Source organism: Neocloeon triangulifer, unplaced genomic scaffold, assembly GCF_031216515.1.
Source record: "Neocloeon triangulifer isolate White Clay Creek 2 clone unplaced genomic scaffold, ASM3121651v1 ptg000014l, whole genome shotgun sequence".
Taxonomy (NCBI): domain Eukaryota; kingdom Metazoa; phylum Arthropoda; class Insecta; order Ephemeroptera; family Baetidae; genus Neocloeon; species Neocloeon triangulifer.
Window position 1 is genome coordinate 6034869 of NW_026775556.1, and position 27992 is coordinate 6062860.

Here is a 27992-nt window from a genome sequence, read left to right on the forward strand (position 1 = left end):
TACTTTTTTCCGAATTTCAACTTTGAAAAAATTCAAAATTAAATTGTGTGGTGAAAAAGATATTTAATTCATGCTGTAAAATGTGTAGCATGAGCATGAGTAATTTAAAAAATCTGAAAAGCTATCCTCCTCCCGTGAGAAAAAAAATAAAAAAATCTTTTATCGACTGTAATTATATTTTTAGCCATTATAACAGATGAACCTTGATTATAAAAAAAAAAAAACTAAAAAAAGTATCATAATTTTTTTTTCTCACAAATTGCACTAAATATCCAAAAATAAATCTATTCATTTCCATTTTGATAGTTTGTAATAAAAATAAAATCTTGCAAGTTAGAAAAATTACATAGAAAAAAATGCCATAATTTTTTCACTTTGTTTAGATCAACTTGCTAGTTTATCAATATCAAGTCGTGGGAAGCTAAATATTGTAAAAAAAAAATTCATATCATCGATTTAAATTACAGAAAAACAGTTTAGGCGTTCATTCACACAAGTATTTTAATTTTACACTCGAGGTATTTTTATGCGCCGTGTTTTATGCTCTCCGTTTCGCGCTCTCGTTCTCGGGCACAGTTGGCAGCCCTGCCAACATTTCTTCTGCACAATCAGCGATCGGATAAAAAAAAAACACATAACCAAGATGGCGCGCAATTAAAGTACACAATTTGGGTGCGAAGCGAAAAATTCGACAAAAAGCCGTGTCGTCGACGAGTTGGGCTCGGTGTGGCTGCGGGCTTGATGCCGAGTAGTGGCTGCAGGAACGAGATGGCCCTGGTGACCGTAGAAGGCTCTCAAAGTGACTCGCCGTTGTCCGGAGGCAGCTCGGTGAGTTTTGCACTCTCGACAAACCAGTTCTGTTTTTTGTTTTTATTTCGCCCGACGTTTGTGCCCATTGTCTGTGCGGCTGGCTCATGCATAATGCAGCCTGTCACACACTCGTTTACCGTTAATTTATCGGCAATCGAATGCACTCGGCGCTCATCATCCGCCCCGAACGTCGTCGGATGATGTCACGCCAGCACCACACTCTTTGCGACTTCACTTTGCAATAATTTGCATAAGTTTTTATTTCATTGAAACGTCAGAGTTGTCAGATGAACGGGAGTTCGATAATATTTGTTTGATTTTTTTTTATATCAAAGTAAATTCGTCGTTAATGGTCATGTTATGTTTTCGTTAGGGTCAAAGATTTGTGATTGAGTTAAGGATAGAAATGAAAAATAATCCTATTCAGTGCCGGTTGATAAGAGTTGAGTACATTTAATGATAATTTTAAAGAGCAGTGATAGACTTTTATACAGATTTCGTTGATTGCAGTACAGTTGAATTCAATACTGACATGTCACTTTAGATAATGTAAAATTAATAAGTATTTAATATTTACCGATACGTATTTACACTGAAAATATTAACAAATTAAAAAAAAAACAGTTCTTACTTTTATTAAAAATAATTGGTAAAATTGTTTTATTTCCCGCTTATAGGGAACAGAATTTTGGAAGGAAAAATAATAAAAAAATTAATACTACTGCGTGGAATGATTTTTTTATAATTTTCTGATAAATTGAAATTAATTGTTGTTGATTACAAATAAGTCCATTAAAAATTCTGAGAATATTTTTTTATTATTAAATTAATATTTTCTTGTATAAATTGTAAATAAATAATAACAGTTTTGTTTTAATACATCCATAACTTTATAATGATGTATATCAATAAACTTTTTATGAAAGTGTCTTCTTAGCATAAACATTTTTTATATCAGTAGCTTTTATTTTGTAAACTAATAAATTAAATTATTCGCTCAAATGATTATTAAATAATTTTGTAAGATGTTATTGCGTTGTTAATTATTTAATATTATTCACTTTTTGAAGTCATTCATTTTATGCTGGCATTGGATAACATAAAATAAACTAGCTCTGGCCCAGGTATAGAGTGAAGCCTCCAAACATATGGAAGAAGTAATCTGCATTTGAAAATAATTCACCTCGACGCAACCGTCGAAACCCTTTCAAAGCTGCAACCTCGCCAGACGTATTTCACAATTGATAAATTGTTAGAAATTTAATATTAAAATTAATTCATTTTGTTATATAAACAAACTCACCAGTTTTGAAACCGCGTGCTTGTTGTTTGATTAATTAATTATTAGGCAATAGAATATGGTTATGCAAGCAGACACGCACTAATTGCATAAGCAGGTGAGAGAAATAATGCTATTGTCGGGCGTGAGAATTAATTCTGCCGAGGCAAATGGAGAAAAACGACTCAATTAATTCGTATCTGCCGATGTTATCAGAGTGGAACAATACAATGCGCTTAAGCAAAAGTGCTCGTGACCCCAAAAGTCGCCGATTTCTTTTGCTGGACGCGTTCAAAATGCACTTTTTTTATTCCACTGCATTATCCTTTACAATTTATCATCATATAATGGTAATGAAATTAAAAATTTAGTCGATGATTGTTGGTATTTCTAGTAATTATTTTTACGGAGGACCATAATAAATTCAATTTAATAATTTTTATTTTATTTTCAATAAATTAAATTTTAACATTCAAGAGTAGGAAACAATTTTATTTATTGGAAAATTAAAATATGTTTAAAAGTTGTAATGTGTGATTTTTTTCCTTACGAAGTGGTCTGAAATAAGGAGCATGGAACCAATCTATGGTTTTTATGTATCAGAATTACTTCGATGGGAAACTTCTGGATCAATTGGGGCTATTTTTTTCTGGATGAAAATATTTTTTATAATTTCAAGTTTTGCTTTGTCTTGATCTTTTGCGTCTTGTATCGTAAATTATAAAATTTGATGCTCAAGATGAGTGCGTACTTGGAACGCAATTAAGGTCGACACGCTACTTCATTAGTCTGGACAGTGACCCATTTTGGCGCGCGCACACTAATTTTAAATCGCGCCTGCAAATGAACATTTTAGGAATCGTAAACAGTGGCGCGTGGTTCGAAGGTCTATTTTTAGAGTCACGTGGCCTGCGCTTCTTGCATGCATGAACCCTTCCTTCATTCACGCAGCCAAACTATTTTGCTCTGTTGCTGCGGCGAGAAAATACAAAACCCCCACATCTGAATCTGCGCATTTTAAAGCCCTTCGACTTGAAACTAATGCTCCGGTTGCCAAATTGAATTAAAAACGAAAACGCTAAATTAACAGGATTTCCTAATAATTGTTCTCAGCGTAGGACTTCAGGATTGGCTTCCTGCTTTGAGAGAAATTGTCAAAAGTATTATTGTATGAAAAAAGACAAGCGAGAAGGAGTCTTGTGACCGTGAATCGCACACCTTTGGAGACGGAACAAGATGCTTGAAATGGCACTGAATCATGCAGTCGGCGTCTCCCTTGACTGATTTGCACAAGCTATGAAAATTTAATACTTCTTGTCAACTGCCATGAAGAAGAAAAAAATTATTATTGCGAGGACTTGACTGAAGATTACTTCAGAAGCATAAAAAATAAAATTATTTTAATTTAAAGAGTAATGTAAGATTTGCGGTTCTATTAAAATTTTAATTCACTTAAAAAGGAAATTATATAAATTAACAGGTTTAATTGAATTTTGCTAAAATACTTAAAATTGATAAGCAAATAATATTTTAGTGGTAAAATTCAAGAATATCAGAATTTTTCATGAAATCCACCACGAGTGTTAACATTCAATTTTAATATCTTTGAATATAATAAATAATGGACTAACAATTATTTTATAAAGAAAATTAAATTTATCTATGGCATTTAAAAAGAAACTTTATTTATGCTTAATTTATTGTGAGTAAAATTTTGATTATTGATGATCTCCAATGCATGGGAAAATATCTAACAATAGAAAAAAATGCTGTGCATTAATTATTATTTCATTGTTTAACTGCAGTCGGATGCGTTTTTGCGTCGCGAAAGCTGACCATTTACATCCAAGTCCGCGCCGCGAGTCGAAAGGGTTATTTAAGGGCGTTGAATGCGAGCTAGCGAGCGCACAATTTATAATTAAAAGCAGAGGGGGCCATGCGCCGCGCACGTCCCGTTGCGTCTGCGGCTGTCGAGAAGTCAGTCGAGTGAGAGCTTCGGACCGCGAGTGTGCAGCCCGCGCGCGATGTGTTAGTTTGGAATACAATTTTACTTGCGGTACACATGCTGTACATCCTGCCCCCGCCGTCGGCCCCCGGCCCACCCTCGCCCTGGGACCTGATCAACAACAACAGCCCCAGGGGGCCCAACAAAAAGGCGCCGCCGCCGCTCAGGCAAAAGGTGCGCATGATGGTGCACACCCTGGACGCCCCAAAACCCCCGCGCCCTTCCGCCAATCGGACCCTGCGCAAAATTAGACTTCAAAATATTAACAATAATAACAAGGTAATTTTTCCTTCATTAATAATTCTGAGAATTAAATTATTACATTTGGATTCCTCTAAATTTTTGCTTCAAATTTAAATTTAAATGGCACTAATTATTTTAAATTAGTTCACTCTATGTATATTTTATTTTCATTTCAAGTGCTGTTTTTTTTTATATTATTCATTTTATCCAATTTCATTATCAATTCAATTCATTTTTATAATTTAAAGCCATGTTTTAAGACTCAAAAACAGAGTCCATGTTAAAATGACTTGGAAAGTTTAACTAATTTTATTTATTTCGTTTTTATTAATTTGCTAATTAGTAATTATTTGTTTGATCCGGTTTGATCAATTTATTTTCAAACCGAATGTTGCTGTTTGCTTCTTTTAAAGAGTGTGGTAATTTTTGGTCTGATTTCAAAAATTCATTTCAGTTTGGAAAGACTTTGAAAGTGAATTTTATTTATTCAAACTGGTTAATTAAAAGTTTTGCATTTAAAATCCGTTTGATAAAATTTGTATTGCTTAATTTTGCCACGATTTATGTTTTTATAAAATTGCAACAAAGTAAAACTTGAAGAAAGGTTTTGCGATTGAAATACTTTTTTCATTTTTTCACGCACATATATACCATTAAAATCATTATTCTGAAATTTCTATACAATTATGAATTCATTTCTATTGATTTATTTTTAAAATTTAACTTTATTAATTTGGAATTTATTAATTAATTAAGACATTCCTCACGATTTTAGTAGAAAAGCTTAATTCTTTATAGCAAAATGCATTAGAAGCTCATTGAGCTGCCTCAGGTACGCCCCCCTTGCGCATTGTCTTGTGACCTACAAACATTTTTCGCCATATATGGTGTGGCTGCGGTCCTTGTTTCGACTCGATATCTACTCGCGACAGCTTTTCTCTCTTTGCTTTTCAAATGCGCCGCAAATCCAGCTCCCAGTCTGTCTAATAAACATGCAGCGATAAAAACCCATAATATTATCTCACACCACTTGCTAATTGTTTCGGTCAGATAAAGAAGAGGCGCCTCTCGTCGCCACACAGATGATCGCGGTCAAATCAATTTATTCGACGGCACGATTGTTGTGCCAACCAACGGCTGCATGCATATTATTGCCCGCTTTTATTAGTTCCGTGATCACGACAGACAGCATTATCTATTAAAGAGCTTCTGTTTTTGTGCCTTTTCTCCATTTAACCCACTTTTGAAACTAAATATTGAAAAATCTAAACGGTTTATAAATATTCAACGAAAAGACCATGTTCTGAATTTTAAGTTGTTTTGAATGGATAAATTAATAAATTTGTAAGCTTTTAAAGTGTTGTCAAAAGTAAAGTTAGAAAAAATTTAAAACCAAATCTAATTCTAAATAGAAGTCGAAAATGCCTAAAAAGTGAATTTAAATTTGAATCCTCACTCGAATTAAATAAAAAAAGAAAATGAGCAATTAAATTGAATGATAAATATTTGTGCAACAAAGACAATAATAATTTTGAATGCTTTAATTAACAAAGTACTAGTACAATCAGTATATAATAATCTAATTTAAATAATAAAATTAATTGGGAGGTAAGCTCAAAATCATTGAAAATAATCAAAATAAAAATCATCATAGGCATGGATATGAAACTAATTTAAAGTTAATTTAATTAATCAAAATGTGAGTAAAGTGAGTGTGAGATTTACCAATTCCTCTCTAATTGTGAGAGAAATGGCTTGAGCTTTAAACTGCGAAGGTTTTAGCGACCTGCAATAATCTCTCCAAGGCTGCGCTGGTATTTTTTTCCGTTCTTTTTTGACGAGCCCGCAGTTGATGAAAAAGGATGCTCGGCTCAATTAAAATTGTCCGATTTTAGCTCAGCAACAACGGTTTCGACACCACTATGGTTTCCAACAACGTCTCTTAATTTTCTATCTTTGCCAACCGCACGCCAAGACTGAACGTATTTGCAACAAGCAGGCCGGCAGTAATTAATCAATTTGCTCTGACAGCCGACTTGGGTGCTTTGCTTGCTCAGCAATAATGCTTAATTGCACTCATTATGAGTCTGTAATGTGAATGTCTTTTGTTCTCTGTACACTCTGGATAAATACATATGTGTGTTCTGATTGAGAGCTGTAAGGTTGAGTGACTCACGATTGTATAGAATTTAAAATCTTAATAGTTTTTTTTTACCTGAATTGAGATGGACCATTTTTACTGTTATTAAAGGAATTTATTTTAAAGAATTTAAAATGAATCAAAATATTGAAAAATATTTAGAAAATAAGAATTCTAATCATAAAAATTGCTGCTCTTGAGCATAAGTTTATATTTTTAATGATAGAGGAAAATGCTAGAAATTCGTAAATAATCAATCTCCGAAATTTAATGCTTCACGCTTCATTAAATTTGAAATAAGGAGTGAAAATAAAAAGTGAAATATAAAGGCAAAGATAAATTGATATTCATGGTAGAAAGCAAAATTCGTGCTAAATTTGCAATCATTTGTTTCCTTAGCTGCTGGCGACTGTGTCAGGGTTTCTCATCTCGAAACTTCGCCTCGGCCATTTATTATCATTATCTTAAACGTTTTGCTGACGTGACTTGGAAACATTACAAGCACTGCGCAAATCTGCACGACGTACCCAACTTTAGCATAACCGCCTGCGAGATATTCTCAAAAGTTTCCTTTTTCATGGGGCACAAAATATTCTTCCATATAACTTTGTGACGAAGTTTAGTCTTTGAAATGAAATTATTGATTTATTAAACAAAAAGATATATCTCGTTTAATTTTCAACAGGAATTACAATAAAGCTCCAAAATTTCTTGCATCAATATATTTCTTTACGAAAAACAATAAAAAAAATTTGATTGGATCATGGGACTCGTCAGCTATTTTTTTAATTTGTACTTTATGAAAACAGTTAAAATTATTTATGATTTATTAATAATAATAATATATAAAATGATATAAAAATATCCAACTTTCAACAAATATTTATTCCAAATTAGTGATGATTGTTAATTCTTCAATTTCTCCGTCAGAGCTCACAGGATTTTTATAATTTACGCTTTCCACACACAAAACAGCCGAACTTGATTCGCCAAAATCGGAGTGATCTATCGGGGGCATGACAATTACAGACCTTTAGAGTCGTAACTGATTCCGCAGCGGTCGAGAAAGGTGTCAGCGAGTCGGTGATTATTTGAGGCACCTTTATGGGTCACACTAAAATTCGTGCTTGGTCGCGCAAAATCACTCGGTTTGTTCCCAAGCGACTCTCAAATTGCACAGATTTTGATTCTGTCTTTGAGCCACTGGGCGAGAACTCGATGCGGCAAAAAATAACTAACCGAAAGCGTCAGGGGCAGATGCAGTTTCTTGAGACGAGATGGTTCCGAGAAGCAGCTTTTCGAGCTCACTGAACCGAGGAAAGCCAATAAAAAACAGAAGTGATGCTTTGCTCGTGCGGTGGTCTTCTTTATTATTTCGTTTTTTGGTGCGAGAATTCAATCAGTAAATAAAACAGCAGAGATGCTGTGGAGACTTTTTGTTTCTATTTCCAGTTCTTATAAATAAAGTTTTGATTACATTGCAGATTTTCAAGGTTGAAAGTCTAATATAAACAATACAACAAAGGTCTCCAAATGATTTAAAAAATAAAAAAAATTGAAAAAGTTATATTTAGGGTTTTTGTATTGGTTTTCACAATAAATTGCACTTCAGAGAGAAGTTTTAAATTAACACATTAATTTAATATTAACAAATAATTTGAAAGACTATATGTTCAAGTTAGATTATTTTTGTATTTTCACAGTTATATTTAAATTTCCCACACACAACTTCTTTCTTTGCTTTCTTCCCGACGATTTCCACAACCACAAAGGAAATCGTTTGCAAAATCAAACGACCAGTGTTGCTGGTGTTGGGTTCATTTGGGTGAACGCACACGTCACTGCCAGCAAACGCGGAAAAACGAATGAGAAAGAAAATCTCTCAAGTGGTGGCGATGACGACGGCGCTCACTTCTTATACAAATTAAAACTGAGAAGAAGAGAGCTTGGTTTTTTGCGTCTGCCTCAAGAGCTCGATTATTGTGTCGTGCAGCGAAGTCGCGTAATTAAAGCTCAGCACGACCGACTCCTTCTCCGTCAGCAAAAAGACGCAAAGCTGCACGTATTCTCGTTTTGCGCTTGATGTGGCGTGAAAAGTGCTTGAGAGAGACACCTGAGAGCCCGTTTCCTTTTTTTGTTCTTTCGCAACACCCCGAGACGGAGGGAGGATGGACTGCGTTGTCACCAAGCTAAATTTCTTCTCAAACGGCCATTGATTCTCTATGCTCGGAAACAACCCCGACGGAAACAATGATACCTTTTGTGTGGCTTGCAATTGCGATTCGCGACTCTTTTGTCTCATGATTATCTATGAAGGTTGGAACATTGTAAGTTTTTTTCTTGATTTCTCACCAAATTAAATGGACAACCTTCAAACCGTTGAAAAAAATTTACCATGAACCGACTTGAGTAGAATCAATAAATATTTTGTAAATTCTATTTAGAAATAGGGCGAGTTATGGAAATGAAATAACAATTGCTTATTATGAAATAGTGAAGGAAATTTTTAAAATCACAATTCACAATTTTAGGTTATTCTTGTTATCAATTTTTTCAAATGAAGGACGTGTTAAAAGTGTAATATTATGAAATTTGAATTTAACAGTTATCTGATTTTTAGGAAAAAAAAATTTGTAAATAATTTTATATTTTAAGTAAATTTTGTAGTTTTACAATGCTATTTGCTGCATGGATTAACTGTATTTTTTCTTTGAAAAGTAATTTATTTAAGATAATTGTTTGACTTGTTTTACAACTGCAGCCCTCATTCATAGGAGAGAAATTTACTCAAATTTAATATTTATTTTAACATAAATTTTTAACTAATTTAAATTTGATGCAAAGAACAGTAAAAAAAAAAAAAAAGATATCTCTATCCTTAATTCAAAGGATAGATTTGTAGATGCAAAAAAAAAACTCTTCAAGATGGAAAAAACCATAATCGTAAATCTTTAATATACTTATTACTTAATTAATAAATCCTCAATTGATAAATTAATAATTTTTTATTAAGTTATAATTTTATTAAAAATGTCAAGTATAAAAAGTAGTCCAATATTCAAGAAAAATAAACCATAAAATAATTCAAAATAATTATATTATTAAACTTTAAGCACTAAGAATGGCTGGAAACAGGGACGTGCAAATCGGCTGCTGTCTGCGTTTTTATGCGTGCTAACATTGAACAGTTTCACATGGATACGCTAAATTTTATTGCACCGGTCAGAATTGGCCGACTCTTGATGCACTCTCGCAGATAACCGCGTGTTCTCGAGAAGCACGTATAATTGGCGCGGACTTCCGTTGCAACTGTTATTCAATCGATCATGATGGAATTGTCGCTGATTTCACTTTTTTTGCGCTCTGTTGCAGGACAACTCGGCAACCACAAACGGCGGTGAGTCTGCTGAAAAAGCGGAGGAACCCCCCGAGGAGGACGACAAAGACGACACTGTCCGCACAAGCCGAAGGTATGTTGCGAAAAAAAAAATGCTCAAATCATTGTTAGATCAGAGTAATTATTGCGAGCGGTGAGAAAGTTTTTTTATGCACCCGTCGGGCTTCTTTCATTTGCTTTGTGGCGTTACTTTGCAAAACGCTGCACCGACCGAGTGGCAGTGAAAGTCGCAGCGACTGCTCGAGTTGCATCACCCTGCTTTTTGCAAAACGCGTATACTGCCACTCAAATCGATCGTTTTGCATTGCGAAAAGTAAATTGATGCTCTCGGAAACTGAAGACAGGCGTGGAAAGGGATTAGGATTGATGAATGCAGCGCGGTCTTTCGCAACAAGTGCAAACAATCATCTCTCTGCGGTGCAGCGATTGTGTTATTTTTTTTTATTATATTACATACTGCACACTGAATGTGGGAAAGTGCAATTAAACTTGCGGAAGAACCATTTCCTTGTCAACCGATACACCCCGAGTATTATTTTATTAAGTGGCTGATCATTGTTGTAATTTTTTGAGTAGCAAGAAATTTAAAATATTTGTTTAATAATTAATTTAAAATGTGTTTTATGCATAAAAGTGTATGTCATAATATGTATTAAATTGGTTTGGCGAAATTTTCATTAATTTTACCAGGCATATTTTAAGAAATACATTTTCAAGAAAATTAAAATTATCTATATAAACGGAGGATATATAAAAAAAAATCGTCATCGCAGTCGGTCAAGCTTTTAGCTGACAGCAGAGGTATACATTGTTGTGAAACAAAAATTAATTCAGATTTAAATTCATTAGTATTAAAATAAAATTTTGAGATAATCTCCACATGCTATCTAGAAATTTTACTTATTCACAATTGACTGATAATTAAATTTCAAGACAGAAATACCAAATAAATTCAAATTCTACAATTTTGAACTATCTCTCATGCCGCAAATTTACGCGATTGGAGCAATAGCTTACAAAACGCTTGAACTGAATCCGTTATATTAGTTGAAACAAAAGGAGGCCCCGTGAAACCGCCGCCGAAGTTGAGAAATGTTGCACTTATTTATTTTTTGTCCAAGCGTCTCTCTTTGAAATTTATTTATTTTCCACGTGCCCCAGATTGGGAACTCACGCGCCGCCATTGTTTTCTTTTCGCCTCCCTTTTTCATTCAAATGACTTGTTCTAAATCCACATTACATACAAACTAATCACAGAGTACACGCAGCGTTTGAGCCCGAAACCGACAACTTCCCTGTCTGATACGGTGGATCCTGTTATAGACCCATTTTCGCTGCGATAATGACTGCAGAGAAAGTTTCTCCGGCGTAATATTTTGTCACGGCAGGTTGGGTTCACGCTCTATGACACCAGCAACCAGATGCACCGCAGATTCCCTTTTTTTCACTTTATCTCGGGAAAAGCGTTTCTCCTGAAACGGCGGACACGAGAAGCACTCGAGCGAGAAATATATTTGTAAAAGAAGAAAAACGACAGCGTTGTTTTTGACCCCAAAGCGCCTTTGTTGCCAACTTTCGATTAAGGCAATGGATGCGTTTTTTTTAAACTCTTTCAATTAAAAAATTGTACAATTAATGGCGTAATTAATTGCCACCTGGTTAGACAGAAAACAATCGTAGTCTTTGTTTAAAGATTGCGTCACCTTTTTTACTTCTTGTTTGTCTTATTACAAGGTAAAAATGAAGAACTATCATGTCAAATGAATTGTTATAACTGTCTACCTTACACAATTATATCTAAAAAAAATTGTAAGGAATCTCACGAGTTTCTGCAATACAAATTTTTCAGTCTGAAATTTAAATTTTGCTGGTTTATTTCTAATAAATATTTATTTTGCTACGTTTTATAAATTTTAATTTACTTCAAATAAAATAGGCTAGTAAGATTTTAATTTTTATCCAATTTTAGGTCTTAACTTGGATTTAATTAGCCTCTCCCTATACAATCAAAGCCAAGAGCTTGCCGCTTGTATTTATTTTATGTTACAAACAATATTTGATGCTGATCCTACATTAAGCATAAAACATCTTTTAAAGCAGGGGAAAAATTTCCTCACGTGTTGTTACTGACTGATATACATTTTTGTGTCCGGAAATCAAGTTTCCAGTGAGCCAAACTTCCCAAAGACGTGCTCATTTTATTCACATTTCAATACGGGGAATCCTTTGTTTTTGAGCAATTTCATTGTTATCATTTTGTTGTGCTGTTTTTTTTGTATAATTTAGCATTTAAATTTATTTTTTTGCTGTTTATTTAAAAAAATAAATACATTTTTTTTAAGTCTATAATCAATCTATTTTCAATGCATTTCAATTGAAACCAAAATTTTAAAAGAAAATTTGACATCAGTAAATGCTATTAAGATTTCTTTCTACATATTTCTCAATTCACTTAGAGCATCAAAAATGAAAATTTTATTTAAAAAAAATGTGTTAAATAAAAGAAATTGTTTTCATCTTAATCTGTGGATTTTAGACGAAATTAAATGACGCGTGTACATGTTTTGTGTAAAGCCTGTTTCTATGTTTCTATGTAAAGCCTGTTATCCAATATTCCATAACTCATCGGAAGGGTCGTGTCAAAAAAGTTATTGAAATTACACAAGAGCTCACACCTCTCATTCTATGGAGGTTTTGATCTATATTAGGCCGCACGCGTCCCATATATGTGCGTGTAAGAGGATTATTTTACTGTAAACAAGAGCGGCAGCAGCTTCGATTGCACGCAGACAGGATGGGCAATTCTCTCTCGCTCTCGGAGGCCATACTCGTGTTTTATTTTTCTGCTCTGACCGAGCAGAATTGCCTCTTTCCTTCGCCAGCCGAGCTCGTCCGTCCGTTGCGCCACGCAGGAGTTGCGCAGGAAGTTGACTTCTTTTTTAATCGCCAAGAAAACCCTCCCAATTACGTATTATAAAATTTTATTTCCATGCCGGCGGGCCGACGGCAATTAAAATTGTATAGGCGAGCAACTCATGCATATTCTGAGGGTCGGCCGCCGATTTTAGGCTAATTAAGTGCAATTGCCGAAGGTTCTTTCTTCTTCATTGCCATGCTTGTATATCCATTGCATTTTCTTTCTTGTTCGTCTCTCTCTGCGCGCGCAAATAATAATAAATTACGCCGAGCAACTTTCAATATCGCCTTTTTCAGTCCGGCTCTACACGGCGCGATTGGGGTCACAATTTTCTCGCCGACCTTTCGAACAACAAATTCGAATTCATCCTAATTTGGCGAAGGGATTGTCTGGCGAAAAACTAGCCCAGTGATTGACATTTAAGGCGATTGAAATTTGCAAACAAGTGTCGTCGCCCTTGGATTTTTTCTTTTATCAATAAAGAGCTTGTTAACTTTTATTTCAATGGGCAATAAATTTAATTGATTTTGGTCATTGTGAATGCGTAAACTCTGCTAACACGATAATCCAAGCGAGTTGTTTAACTTGCTTGAGTTTATTTTATAATACCATAACCGCCGTTCAAGGTGAGACTAAAAAGCATCGCGCTTTATGATGATTTCACGTGAAAATTGCTTCCAAGGCTGAAAATCCTCACTCATGAGGGAACATCACTCTCTATTAGTTTTTGCAATTTTGGATGAATGGATTTAATATTTTTCCAACAAAAAGTTAATTTCATAAATTATTTTAAATTTTGCTTAGCTTTCAAATTCTAGGAAGAATTTAAAAATAAAATATTATTGGAATGAAAAATTAATGTCTCATAATTTCATTAGACCAATTTTTTTTATATATAATCAAATCATAATGAATATTACCAAATGAAAATTTTTAAATGTTAGATGATATTATTTATATAATGAAGTTTATATTAAATTTTCATCTTTCTTAACATTTTTTAGCAAGTATATTTGGAGTAAAAATTAATTTTTATGTAAGAGAATCCCTTCAAATATTGATTACTTCTTTCTTCAATGAAATTGATTAAATTTTTATTTATTTTACAACATACCATTTGTAAATGTCAATCCCCACTGCTAATCTGTGTCTTCATTAATCACTTTATTTGACCCACTTGGACCGATATTGAAAACTGCTGAAGATTGACAAGGCTCCCTTTACAACTCTCAAGATGAGCATTTGCATTTATAAAATTTTTATTTTACAACTTTTCATCGCCACCGGCCGCAAACTCTCTCTCTCTCTCCATCTCATTTGTCACTCACTTGAGGTTATAAATGCGCCGCAGACCGCACGCAAATACTAATTACAATTTCTTGTGATTTGTGTTTCAGTTTGAGCGACTGCTACTTTCCCTCAAACAGGACTGCATTGGTTCTGCCGCTGAATAATGAGCTCCAGCGACCCGCCAGTCGGAGGGTCAGCGCCTCAGGCCCCTCGGACATCCAGCACCACCTCCAGTCCATGTTTTACCACTTGCGACCCGAGGAGACTCTCAAAATGGTAAATTTCACTTTTGGTCACCTGACTGCTGCAGTAATTGCCACTGTGGTAAAAAAGAAGAGTGGCTGCGGCGAGGGAATTGATATGGTTTTTATTTTATGATATTTGAAAGTTTTGCATGTCCACCTCGGGCAAGAGTCAGAAGCCATAAGATTGATCTAAAAATAAATAAGTTGTATCTGTGAGGTTCACTTGATTGATGAATATAAAGTTTGGTAGCACCAAAAGATAAGTTGACCATCCCCATAAAATATTTGTAAATCTTGAAAAGATCCGTTAACTAGATTTAACACCAATTTTAAATTTCAATATAAATTTTTAAGTTTTTGATGCATTGTTTGAGTAAAAAAAAAACTGAAAATGACTTTCTTCTAATTTTGGAATATTTTGATTCTGGAAAATTGGATTTCATAATTTAATAATCTTTAAAGGACAGAGAACGTGGTTCAATTCATCAGCCCCGGTCTGCTATTTTTTAGCATTTCATTCTCCGAACAATTTCTTAATGAGAAAATTTTGGGCAAATTTCAATCTATAATTTTTTAATGAATTAAAGGAGATTAATTTTGAAAATAACTATGAAAAATACTTTGGAGTTGCTTGACTTTAAAATCTAATTATCGATGAAGTAAGAGTCGCTTATATAAATAGCTGAGATATCCTTATTCTTTTTATCTCTAGCTTAATTAACGTGATGCACATGGCTGCTCCATTGTTTTATTACTTTTGATTGCAAAGTTTGACATTCCAATGTTGATTAAAAAGATTAATCAGGCATTTCTGTTTTGCTAAAATTGAAAGCTCAGAAATGGATTTAATAATCGAAAGCTTGTTTAACATATTTCCAGTTGATTGCATCGACTGATAAATTTCTAACGAAAATTTTCACCTTTGAAGGTTTTATTGCGGTTTCATGCAGTTGGAAAATATTACTCTCTGTCCTTGTTTAATCTAACGCCAATTATTGCACGCGTTTTTGCCACAAAAGAAAGGCTGAGCTGCTAATTAAGACAATGTGCAAAAGCAGCCAGGCAGACAGCCTGTTTATCTGGTGGGCGTTGGATTTGGTTTGACCTTACTTACTTGCTCGCTGCATTGCTAATGCAAAAGAATGCAATAGCAAAGCAAGGCTCCGAGAAAGGTCGAGCGGCGGCTCACAGAGGACGTGCTAGGTGCTGTGCCTACCTGCGGCTGGTGCTGCCGCGGGGACCACCTTTTTTGCACTCGCAGCTGCTAACGCTGCGTGACGCAATTGAAACGATTTTTTTTGCTTTTTGTATTTACTTGACAACTTGACAAGCATTTTGTTCGTGACTGTTCGCAGGCTGTGAAATTGGAGAGTGCGCACCCTGGCCGCACGCGGTACCTGGTGGTCGTATCGAGACTTGCCCCCGCCAGGGACAACAATGACCAGGGTGGCGAGGAGAGCTGCCTCCTCGGCATTGACTGCAATGAAATCACCACGGTCGGGCTCGTTCTCAGGGTGCTCGCTGACACGGCCATCACCCTTGACGGCGATGGGTAAGTTTAAATTTTATATATTATTTTTTTAATTTAAATTTTCCATTTTTATTAACTTGAATAAAATTAATATATTAAAAATTTTCCAATTTATTACAATTATTAACATAATTTAGTTAAATTTTATTTGGTTAATTTAAGAACAGTAAAAAAAATGTATCAAGATTTATAATTTACACTTTTAGGATTTTGAAATTATTGTGGTTGGAAACCATTAGGAAATTTTTTGTCTATCACTTGATGCTTATCACAAAGTTCTTTTGTAACCAAAGCAGTGGTTTAGGTTTTTACATTGAATAATAAATCTTTTCGTGTTTCAGTGGTTTCAGTGTGAGCTCTTGTGGCAAGCAGCACATATTCAAACCTGTCTCCGTACAAGCAATGTGGTGAGTAAATATTCGTTTCTGTTCGCATTTTCTATTACAAAATGAGACAAGCTTTGCATATCAATTAACTCTGGCTATTGACACTGAAGCGTTTAAAAAAAATATCACTTAAAATGCTTTATTTTAGCCTTGAGCAAGGGACAAATAACTTGTCCCGACAAATTCTTATAAATTTTAACCGGGACAAATAAAAAATTCGTTGCGCAACTGAACTAATTGTGAAGAGGGCTAGCCCTAATCATATTTCACCGTAAAAATCACAAACAAGCAAATAAACTATTGACGACGCTTAATTTTAATGCCTGGGAAGAGGAGCTCAATGACGCTTTACAATTTAATTTAATATTTACACACACAAACCTCTCCGTAAAAGGCAACAGGTGTCCAAGTGACATTCCAAAGAGCGGCGAGGCATTTCGTTAACCTTTTTTTTCTTCTGCTCCTTTCGGTGCTGCGCTGCAAGATGGGCTGGGCAACAAGCAAAAATTGCGCACTCCATCTTACTTCGCCTCTCCGTCGGCCGCTGCCTTCACAGCAGATAAAGCAAGCACTCCACTCCAGACTGCTGATTTTCTTTCCTGCACTTTTCCCACTAAGCGATCTGATACCAAAATCTGAGTGCACGTGTGAGGAGGAAGCGGAGTGATGCGCATTATTTTCATATCGCGTTGTTTGCGACTTCGAAAGGCGGAACACTTTGGTCAGCGGCGGCCTTGGCTGAAACCGCCACTGCGATCAAACCTATGCCCATTTAAAGTAAAAAATTTTCGCCCATCATTTTATTGACATCATTCAAATAAATTCAAGTCTTCATAGCTCTATGCAAAGGCAATTAATTTTTCATTGATGTCATGACTGGGAATTTCATTTAAAATTTAATTTATATACAAATTTATTCGATTGATTTAATTTTAAAATTTTATTTAAAATAGCTTTTAAGGATTAATTAATTCCATTTTAAAATAACCATTTATTATGTTGATTATTTTAAAATCAAATAAATAATCCTAAAATTTTGAAAATTGCATATTTTTTAATGTTCATTCTCTTGTAAAGTTTGTATTCTAAGCAATTGAAAAAAATCATAAATAAAATTTTAAACTCCATTATTTTTTTAACTGAAATAGTTTGTCCATAAAAGGAGCTGCTGCTTAGAAAGCGATATTTTTATTTTCGCGCTATTTCTTGCAAATGTCTGATAGCCGGTGGGCCACCTTCGTCTGTTGCCCATTCATGGTAAACTCGATCTCCTTGCTTTGTCTCATGCACGATCGTTGCAAAAAAGAAACGCTCTTCTCTTTTATGTGCGCGCACCGGCAGCCAAGTTAACGCCATTATTGGAGTTTAGCGCGGCGGGACTCTGTGTAATTCTCGATCAGAATGAAACTTATTCAATGAAACCTGATTTGCGGCGGGTTGGCTCATTTGGATGCAGCGAGTGCCATTTCATACCATCATTGCTATTCGTGGCCATTGTTCCCCTTTTTTGTCTCGCAAAGTTCCGTTCGATTTTCTCAGTCGCGGACACAGTGGCGCCAATTAGCCGCTCAGCCAAATTCATCTGATAAAATGTTTTTTTTTTTTTTGTAAATTAACGCCAGATTAAATGAGTCTGCCTCAATATTTCGTTAAATCTTAACATATATCTAGAAATTAAAAGCTTAAAAATTAAGTTGTAAGGAAATAAACGTGTTTCCATGAATAAAATATATTTTTATTGTTGCAAATTTATTTGGGCGCAAATTTATTTTAACTGCTATTAAGAATAAGCAAAATTTATCTAAATCTGTTGACCTTTTTCTGATTGAAGTTTTAAGTTTTACTTAAGTGGATTTTATGAAACAAAATGTAATTTTTCCCTGCTTTTTGTGTCTATTGGGCATTATTACTTTTTAGAAAGAATTCGTAAATAGAGGTGCGTCGATCTGTGTTGTTCTTTTTCCTTTATTTTATCCACAACTCCAAATAAAGCCACGGCAATGTTTTGCGGCGAGGAGTGTCTCTTGCCTCGCTAAAGATGGAATCGTGCTCTGTATTTGGAATTCCTTCGATTTTTAGCTGCGACCAGGTCTGTTTGTCTCGAAGAAAAACTCGCTGAATAAACGAACAGGGAGTGCTCGCATCCTTATCAGGCCGTCGAGCGCAGATTGAGAGTTAATATAGAAAATCGCCGGCTTGAATGATCTCTCACGCCAAAATTGTGTACCCTTAGTACACGCGATAATAAAGTGACACTGATAAGCAAGCCAGAAATCAATCAATCAGAGATTCAATTAAAAATTAAATTTGAGAAAGGAGAATTTGAGTGAGCGTTTTCTCGTTTTGTGACGTAACGAAGAGAGCTGCACTGCGCACTTTTGGTTGTGGCTGCCCGCGAATGGATTGCTCTCTCCAAGTGTGTGTTGGCGGTGATCCAGATTTGTACATGCACACTAGGCGGCAACTCCTTTGCCCTGTGCTGCCCTGGTGCATGCTGTAATTATCTCTTTCCCCAAGACCATGCACTTTCGTGCTTTTAATTGAATAATTAAATTCTATTGCCAAGTCGATGTGGGTGCATTTAATGAGACATACTTGTTTATTTACTTTTTTGACCGTCGTAATCACTTTATAATTATTGTAAACTTTATTTTAGCAACTTCTCTACACCTTATGTTAGTTTTCATTCTACTTTTCTGTTCAGAAAAGTATAAACTCTAGCAAAATTCAAATTTTTAATCATAAAAGTTCTTAGTAAAACTGGCAAAATTACATTGGAATATATAATTTCAACTTATGCAAATTAATCAATAATTAATTTCAGTTCAAAATGTAGAAGGAAAAAATGTATTTGCTAAATTATGCAATTTAAAACAAAAATAGAATTTTAAAAGCTAAATGGATTATTTATTAAACTTTGAATTTTTTGCCTCCTTGTTGCTTTGAACGAATCGTAATTGGTCCAAAGTCTCTAATTATCCTTTTTTAAAAAAAAAAAAATATAAGCAAAAGAAATCGCATTTTAAGAGATGACGACATCCCATTAAGATTTTTCTCTTTTTTTGGCACATAGCCCTTGCAAATCCGAATGATTTAGTCCGTTGGTTCCAACAACAGTTTAACTAGAACTCGTGTCTTTTCTAATGTTAGATGTAAACTAACTAAGAATAAATGTATTTCTACACTTACAACCGTTTAAAATTACACGGAGCAAATTCAACGCTATTTTTAAGCTTGAGAAATGTTTTTCTAGCGCATTTGTGATGTGCATCACTAGTTTGAAGTTTGAATTATTCATGACACACAATTTTTAATAAAATTATGATAAGTCTCCCTATCCTTAACTTGTAACCTACAAGTTTTATGTACCAAATTTCAAAGCCGGTAATTTTATGCAATTTTTAAAATTAGCAAGAAAATTTAATGTTTTTAAACCAATTTCAATTCCTAACATTGAATTTCATAAAATTTTAGAGCTCTGTCACTTCATAAGCATTTTTCTCATAATTTTAACCAAATTTACCCTTTGTTTGCCGCTCAAAAAATATATCTTCCATTTCCTTATAAATAAATTGATAATCTCGGCCCGCCAACAATAAGTAGTGGCCCTTGTCGAAGCCATAAAAAGCAGCGTCGAAGCAAGTGCACTTTAATTACTCTCTCTGCGGCGGCGAGCAGGTTCACAGAATGCGTCGCCTTATTAGGCCGAGCCTGGAATTGCATTTTTCTGCTGCACAAAACACAACGATCATGTGACCCCTTCCAGCACTTGCTCCACTCCATATTACAATTAATTTGTAATCCCCCGCTATCTTTCTGAGTGCTCTGCGAGAGAGAATAATAATATCGGTGGCAGCGCCGCGAGAATTCCCCGTCGCGAGAAAGAGCGGCGCGCTGCTTTTCCTCTGCATCAGCAGCTCGTTACTAAATATGGCTGGTCAAGCGGCGGAGCCAAGAAAAGGAGGCTGCCTCTGCCGCGGCGGCAAGGCTGCTGGATTTTATTAGTGGCCCAAACCTCGTGCCAATAACAGCGGCGGCGTTTTTGTTCTTGAGAAAATCGCACAGTGCCAGTGATAAAAGTGAAAGTGACCGTAGTGATTGATAATAACAACACTCCCATGGATCATGGGCAGGCCCACGAGGTATGCAGTTTTTCCCCCAAAAATTTATCGCGTGTTTCCGGAATTTTATGGTCTTCCGATTGATCCTTGTCCCTACCCGAATTAGCAATGTCACGCACTTAGACACTTTTTATTGCACCCGAATTATGAGCGGTTTTTATATGTTTTTATTAGGCTGACAGAGTAGTCAATTTTATTTATAAATTTTTAAATTTTCAGAATAAAATAACTATTTCATATTTACAATTATATTTTAGATTCCAAGATTTCTCAACTAATTAAAATTTATGCTAGATTTAAAAATTCCAAAGGTATTTTTCATCAAGTTGTTGGTATATAAAACAAGAGTCACGGATGTCACCTTATATAGCGCGCTTGCCGCCCTTTCGCGAAACACGGCCAATGTGGGATTTTCCTCAGCATCACCTTCAACTGTCACGGCTAAACCGGGTTTGAGACGCACTTTGAACCGTTCAGTTTCTTATCCATTTTAAATTTCCGCTTTTTAAAAACTTCCGAAATTTGATAATGATTATAATATAATTATAAATACTAAATGTATAGAACTATATAAATTAAGCCTACATATATACATGAAAAGTATTTTGTTAATTGGAAATTTTCTTTTAAATTATAGTGAAGATCAAATTCAGCAGTTTTAAAATAAGGATATTTAAAGACGTATGTTTGAAATTTTCTTATTATGCAATAATCTACATCGTCGGCTACGCGGCCAAATGGCCGATCTGGTAATTACCCCTGTGGGGAAAATGGCTAGTAGCCACTTTCCCCGTTGGGGAAAATGGCAGATGAGCATTTCCGGACAAATTTTTTTTATTGTTCCAATGCATTCAGTGTAAAAATCTGCATCAGAAATAACCATAAAAGTATCAACTTTCTCGGTAGATGTCTCATTATCGCGAGTTCAGGGAGCAAAAGTAAGGCAGTGCCACGCCCCCTTACAGGCAAGCAGGCAGCATTCCCGCTTGCTGAATAATGCCAAAATTGTTTTAAATGCAATAAATGTTAAAAATAATGAAAATATCGAAAATGTAAAAAATAAAAAAAATAAATTTTAATAAATTTAATAAAATACCTAACATTAAGTAAGAAGTAAAATATCAGAATAAGCTGTAGTTTCGTCAATATTGTATTCCAAAGTGACAGCTTTTTCATGCATTTTGCGTGATAATGCAAATAATTCTTTAAAATAGATATAATTTTAAAATTAAATAAATAGTAAAATATAGATTTTTTTATTAAAATATTTGACATGCAACCAGAAGCTTTATGTTGCATCCGAGCTAGATTTTACTTTACTAATTATTGCAATTTATAGTAAATATCAGTAAAACTATTCATGAGATTATAACTAGAAGTGACGCCGGGTCATGTGAAATAAAAAAAATGCTTTTAATGCCAAAATTGTTTACTATTGTGCAAATAAAAGAATAAAATTTAAATTAATTTAAATAAAATAAAATAATAAAAATTTAATAAAAAAAGATGAATTAAAATAAAATTATATTATAAAATATTATTTTTAAGTTAAATTGAACAAAGAAAAGGAGGAAATAATCGCATAAGTGGTTTAATTTCGATTGTATTGCACGTTTTACTCTTTCAGTGTGGAGTTACGTCCCTTTAAATTTCTTACAACAGTTGTATATTAAGGCTTAAAAGAAAATTAAGTCTACCAAATTATCTGCAATAACATGCTGAACTTTGGTTCAAATTTTGAAATCTGAACATTGAAAATTGGAGCAGATAATCAGTTTTTTGCTTCTCCTGTAAAATTTGAAAAAAGGCCCATCTGCCATTTTCCCCAACGGGGAAAGTGGCTACTAGCCATTTTCCCCACAGGGGTAATTACCAGATCGGCCATTTGGCCGCGTAGCCGACGACATATATTAAAAATTATCAGCCTTGATTTTCTCATTTTTTTTTAGAAATCGCTAATTGTAAATTAGTTTTCTTATTCTTTAAAATAACTGTCAGGTTTAAATTAGGCAGAGGTAAATCGCAGTTTTTACCTTATATTTATTCTTTTACTACGTAATTTTTTTTTATCTATATAGCAAATTTTTTGCTCATTTAGATAGTGCTTGCATCAAAATAACCTCGATTAGCATCTGACAATATCAGACGTTTAGCAGACTTGCTTATAGTAATTGTATTGTTTCGCCCGAAACATTCACTCTGGCGTGTATAATGTACGTAGGTTTTGCAATACATTGTCGGGGGCGAGGCAAAGTAAACTCGGCACGTAGGAATCACAAATCGGCCGTGCGTTGATTCCAGCAGAATTAACGCTGCTTATTGCTACATCTCTCGCGGAGCGCGCGCGGTGTGTGTTTCTCTCACTCTCATCCTATAATAGCAAACTGGCCTTGGGACCACTCTGTCGGTAGGAGTTGCTAATTTTGAGCATGACGTCAGTTGACTTTTGTGCCGTTGCGCCAGCCGTCTTTTCGCTAAATCAAAATCACTCACTTTCTTCCGCTTTAATGGGCAAAATTAAAATTTAATCACCGCATGCCCAAATTTGGTATGGGGAAGTGGTGCGCATTTTAAAGTATTGAATCGTTTCAAAGAAGTTTTCTAAATTCTAGGTTGAGTCATAAGAGTTTCTGAAACTTAAATTCCATCGTTAGTGTCACAGTTTTCATGCCCGATCAAAAATTTCTGGTAGTTTCCAATGAAATTCGAATAGAAAATGATTAACCAGCAAAAATTCTAATTAATTTGTAGGATTAAAAAAATAGCAATTATATTAAACATTTTCTTTTTGAAGTTAATAACAATTTGCGTTCTTAATTCTAAGAAACTGACAAACTTTTCATCAGTTTTCATGTTTATAATTATTAAGAATACTTAAATCGGAAAAGGAAAATTTAAAACGAAAATTTGGTTCAAACACCAATTTTCTTTGTTTATTTTGTTGCAATGGAAATTTCATAGAAATTAATTACGCAACACCGATTTTTTTCCACGCAATTGCATTTGCTCCGACGTGTGCATACAGGCATTTCGTCAGACTTTCCACGCGATTCGTTTGATACGGCTGTTATTTTTCTCTGACCCTTTGCGTCCTCTGCAACAAATGAAAGAGGCACGGACAGAGTATGGAAGGCTCTGTTTTTCGCTCCACCGTTTCCTCATTTTTCTCTCGCCTCTTTGGCATTGTTCGGCGGTGAGCAAATATTTAAATTTCCTCCGGCCGTTTTCTTCTTATCTCTAATTACAATTTTCATGCCAGGTTTTGTCCCCCTTGCCAACATTATTTCCGCCTTTTGATAAAACCACACGCAGTTGAAATGCGACGGTATTCTGCAAAGCTTGTTGCTCTTTAAATTTTTAAAATTTGTATTCATTTCTTTATTTAATTTGTTGTTTTTTCTGTTCTAAGGTCGGCCCTGCAAACCCTGCACAAAGTGAGCTCGAAAGCGCGGGAAAACAACTACTTTTTGGGCGGCCTCACTCACGAATGGGCCACTTACTATGAGCAAAGGGTGGACTCGGAACGTTCATGCCTTAATGAGTGGCATGCGATGGACAATCTCGAGTCCAAACGCCCACCATCCCCCAATTCACTTCGTTCCAAGTAAGTGTACTCAATAATCCCGCCCAGTTTAATCAGACTGCCTTCAACCTTTTTTGACCAATCGCCACTTTCTAATTAACAGGCCATGTGAGAGAGCAGAAACAGAGACTGTTATTCGTAGCGCCCTTAAGGAGATAATGATGTCTGTGGACCTGGACGAAGTGACGTGCAAGTATATACGAGGCAGATTGGAAGAAATGCTGGACATGGACTTGGGCGAGTTCAAGCACTTCATTGACCAGGAAATGCTCACCATCCTGGGCCAGATGGATTCCGCCACGGAGGTCTTCGAGCATGTTTACTTGGGCTCCGAGTGGAATGCCTCCAACTTGGAAGAGCTACAAAAAAATGGGTCAGTAAAAACTTGAATTTTTAAATTTACTTTACACAACTTAACTATTCTCAGCTAGTAAACTGTGTCACTAGTTCAAAAAAGTATTTAAAAATTACAAATAATTCCGATTGAACTTATAAGTCAAAATTTAAAATATAATTTTGTGTGTGAATGATTACTTGGTTATAAATTAATTATACCAATATATTCTGTTTGATATATTATTAATGAATTCTTGAATTCACAGAGTTGGGCATATCCTGAATATAACAAGAGAAATTGACAATTTTTTTCCCGGGACATTCAACTACTTAAATGTGCGCGTCTATGACGATGAAAAGACTGATCTCCTCCGGCACTGGGATAATACTTTTAGGTACATCAACAGAGCCAGGTAAGATCTTAAGAAATAAAATAAATTATAGAATATGTATAACTCGCATTTACTTACAGGCAAGATGGTTCCAAGGTACTAGTTCACTGCAAAATGGGTGTCAGCAGATCCGCTTCTGTGGTCATCGCCTATGCCATGAAGGCTTACAACTGGAATCTGCCGCAGGCAATTGAATTTGTCAAGCAGAAGCGCAGCTGCATTAAGCCCAACACCGCATTTATGTCACAACTCGAGACATATCAGGTAAGATCAAGATAAATGTGAGGATTATGGAAACTAAATCAAAATTTCCCATCAACAGGGTATTTTGGATGCAGTGAAGAACAAAGAACGACTTCTGCGATCAAAATCAGAAACAAACCTGAAGTCACCAGGGCCCGTTTTGAAAATTGAAGACACCGTGGATGCCATTTTGAATGAATCGACACAATCTTCACAGCTTACCACCAGCAGCTTCCTCACCGTTGACTGGACTACAGGTAGAGACCTTGCTACCACCGGAAGGCCCAAGTCTTGGAGTCCAGACAACACCACTGATCTTTTTACCTCACCTTTAACCGGTAATTTTCTAAAAATATTTAATTTATAATTAAATTCTATTAAGGAAATTTTTCAATTTTAGCTCCTACGTCTTTGTCCATGGAGCATCTTCTATCGGACGAGCAACCCGTCAAAGAAGATGCTGAAAAGTTTGAAGACTTTGAGGAAGTTTCGCAAGAGGAGACGGTTGAAATTGACAACAAAGTTTGTTTCTGTGAACTTAAAGAAAACTGCGGTGTTGAGACTAGAAACTACAACTTGAGCGTGCGACTGCCCTGCAGCAACGGCCAGACTTACAGTGTGTCTCAAAACAAAGTTATGTTCCTGCCGACTTGCACAGGCCCGGATTGCATGTCCAGTGTGAAACTGATAGTGAATGAACTGGAGTCCCAAAGTGGAGTTTCTGTGTCTAGGCCGACGTCTCAAGTGCCAGACTTGACAGGACTGGTCCTCAATCTCACTTCGCAGTTCGAAGGCTCGAAGGAGGTTTCGGCCATAGAACAAGAGGAACTTTCGTCTTCGGCCCTCACAAAGCAGCCGCCGCCTCTTTTGCAGGCAAAGCTTTTGAAGAAAGAAACCTGGGACCCAGCCGAACACAAAAACCCACTGACTGAGATGGCGCCGCCACCGTCAAGCAACCCTCAGCCTATTCCTGCCCCTAACAGCAAGCCAAAGCCTGATGACCCCTTTTCTGCGCAACTAGATAGGGTAAGAATAATTTTAGAATTTCATTTAATATGAAATATTATGCAATTTAATAAACAATATTTTCATAAATTTAAAATTGTTTTCCATGGAAACATAATACATTTACAAATTATGTTAGTAATAAATAAAGTAATTATATATTTTGGTTCATGAAAGTAATTAGTTAAAAGAATCACATATGTTTCCTTAAATTTCACATTTAAAATTTGATGAACAAGTCGATGAGATTGAACTTTTATGTTACATTTATATTTTTATCATTTATTTAACACATATTTTTGAAATATTAGAGATTTGTGTTATAATATCGTGTTTTATTTTGTTTCAGGTTTTTGACCGTGAAGAAAAAAGGCAACAGAGATTGAGTTCATCCCTTCCTATTGAGGCCACAAATCAATGTCTCCTTTCTCAAGAAAAGTCCGCTATTCCCGTCAGCACCGAGCAGCTTCTTCGGGAATGCCCGTCCCGTCAAAGTTCATGGAGCTCCTACGACAGCGCAGTTATTCTCCGCGAGTCACCCTCCCGGCAAAGCAGCTGGGGCTCTGCAGACACCAGGTGTACCTATGGCACTCTGCCCTCGAGGAACAGCTCCTGGGGCTCATACGACATTCGCCGCGGCAGCAAATTGTCCGAAGACTTCCCCGAACAGCATTTTTCCTACGACCGTGAGTCAATCCCCTTTTACCCCGGAACAGTCAAAAGAACCAAACAAAAAATAGAATCCGAATCGAGCATCAAGCGTGTGTGTTCGGAAGCGCCCGACCCCATCACCGAGACCTCCACTGCCACAATCAAACTGCTGAAAAGTGGCCAGCCAATCGTACCTGTTTCCAAACCCTCTTCGTGCCACGTCCCCAAGGAACAACCCAAACAGAACTCTAGTCCAAAAGGCAGGTCCCCAGGGCAGCTAGTCAAAAGCAAAGAGGACGTCGGCAAGAAAAGCCCTCTGGTGGACAAAACCAACTCGGCGGGCAATAAAACAACCAACCCCCCTGGCGTAGTGAAAAATCTTAAAAAGGAGTTTGAGGCCAAGTCGGTGGTGCTTCGAAACGCAAAGAGCCTCTCGGTGTCGTCCTCAGAGCCCACCAAGGAAAAGGAGCTGCCCAAAAGCGAACCTACCTCACCGACCGCAGAGGACCTCTCGGTCAAGCTTCTGGTGGACAAATTTGAGGTCAATAACAAAGGGTGGACCTCCTTCTGCCGCAGCATCTCCACCTCGCCCCCAAACAGACTCATCTCCTCCGAGGGCGGCTGTCCAAAGAGACGCTCCTCCCCCGCCAGCCTGTGTCCTCAGCCACCTGTGCCGCAGCGCAAGTCGAGCTTTGAGGCGACAGCTGCTGGAAAAAATAATGTGATAGTCACAAACTGCATCATTCAGGGCAGGGGCGGCAACCTGAAGCCGCCCCCGCCGCAGCCCACGGTCTTGTCCATCGCCAAGTGCAAGAAGCAGCAGGGCAAGACGCACCCTCTCAACCGGCTCGCCCCTGCCTTCACCAAGGCCAGGCACAACAACCCTGTTTTCAACACAATGTGACTTGCCTCTCTTTCTCTCTGCCTGTAGGATGTATAACCACACAATACATGTTTACTGCCTCTATTCAACCAGGATTTGTGCAAAATACATATATATTAAATATAAAACATACAAACAAAGTCCTTTTTCAGATGATCAAGTTTTCAATCTATTACTCTCATGTGGACATGTTTTCTTGTTCATAAATGGTAGGAGCAAGCCTGTTTTGGGTAGACACAAACAAACGCATACATTCTGGGGGTTTTCAAACTTGATATAAATATGTGTGAGAATTAATTTATAGATTTGTTAAATTTATTTTCATGGATGAACAATTATGACTTTTAAAATTTTGTATGATTACTATGTTTCAAACAAATAAAAAGTGATATAAACGTGTATGATATTTATGGTGTTGAATTTTTTACACGATATCCTTTTAATTTTGTATGAGAATTAGTGCAAACTGATGTTAGTTAAATTAAATATTTCAACTTGCAAAAATGTGCTGAAGAGAGCGTCATTCACATCCTCA

At 35.9% G+C, this 27992-nt stretch overlaps 1 protein-coding gene across 2 annotated transcripts; it reads left to right on the forward strand.

The window, feature by feature from the left end:
* Positions 1–621: 621 nt before the first annotated feature.
* LOC132200015 (protein phosphatase Slingshot) lies at positions 622–27865 on the forward strand. 2 transcript variants are annotated; one of them, XM_059625173.1, is made up of 12 exons: positions 622–828; positions 9850–9947; positions 14189–14357; positions 15682–15878; positions 16199–16264; positions 23774–23968; positions 24051–24320; positions 24550–24696; positions 24756–24939; positions 24998–25256; positions 25319–25944; positions 26273–27865. In XM_059625173.1, the coding sequence occupies exons 1-12, from the start codon at positions 742–744 to the stop codon at positions 27476–27478; spliced, it is 3504 nt and encodes a 1167-aa protein (XP_059481156.1). In that variant the 5' UTR covers positions 622–741; the 3' UTR covers positions 27479–27865. The 2 variants fall into 2 exon arrangements, with proteins under 2 accessions (XP_059481156.1, XP_059481155.1); XM_059625172.1 differs by lacking the exon at positions 622–828 and adding an exon at positions 4084–4373.
* Positions 27866–27992: the final 127 nt, after the last annotated feature.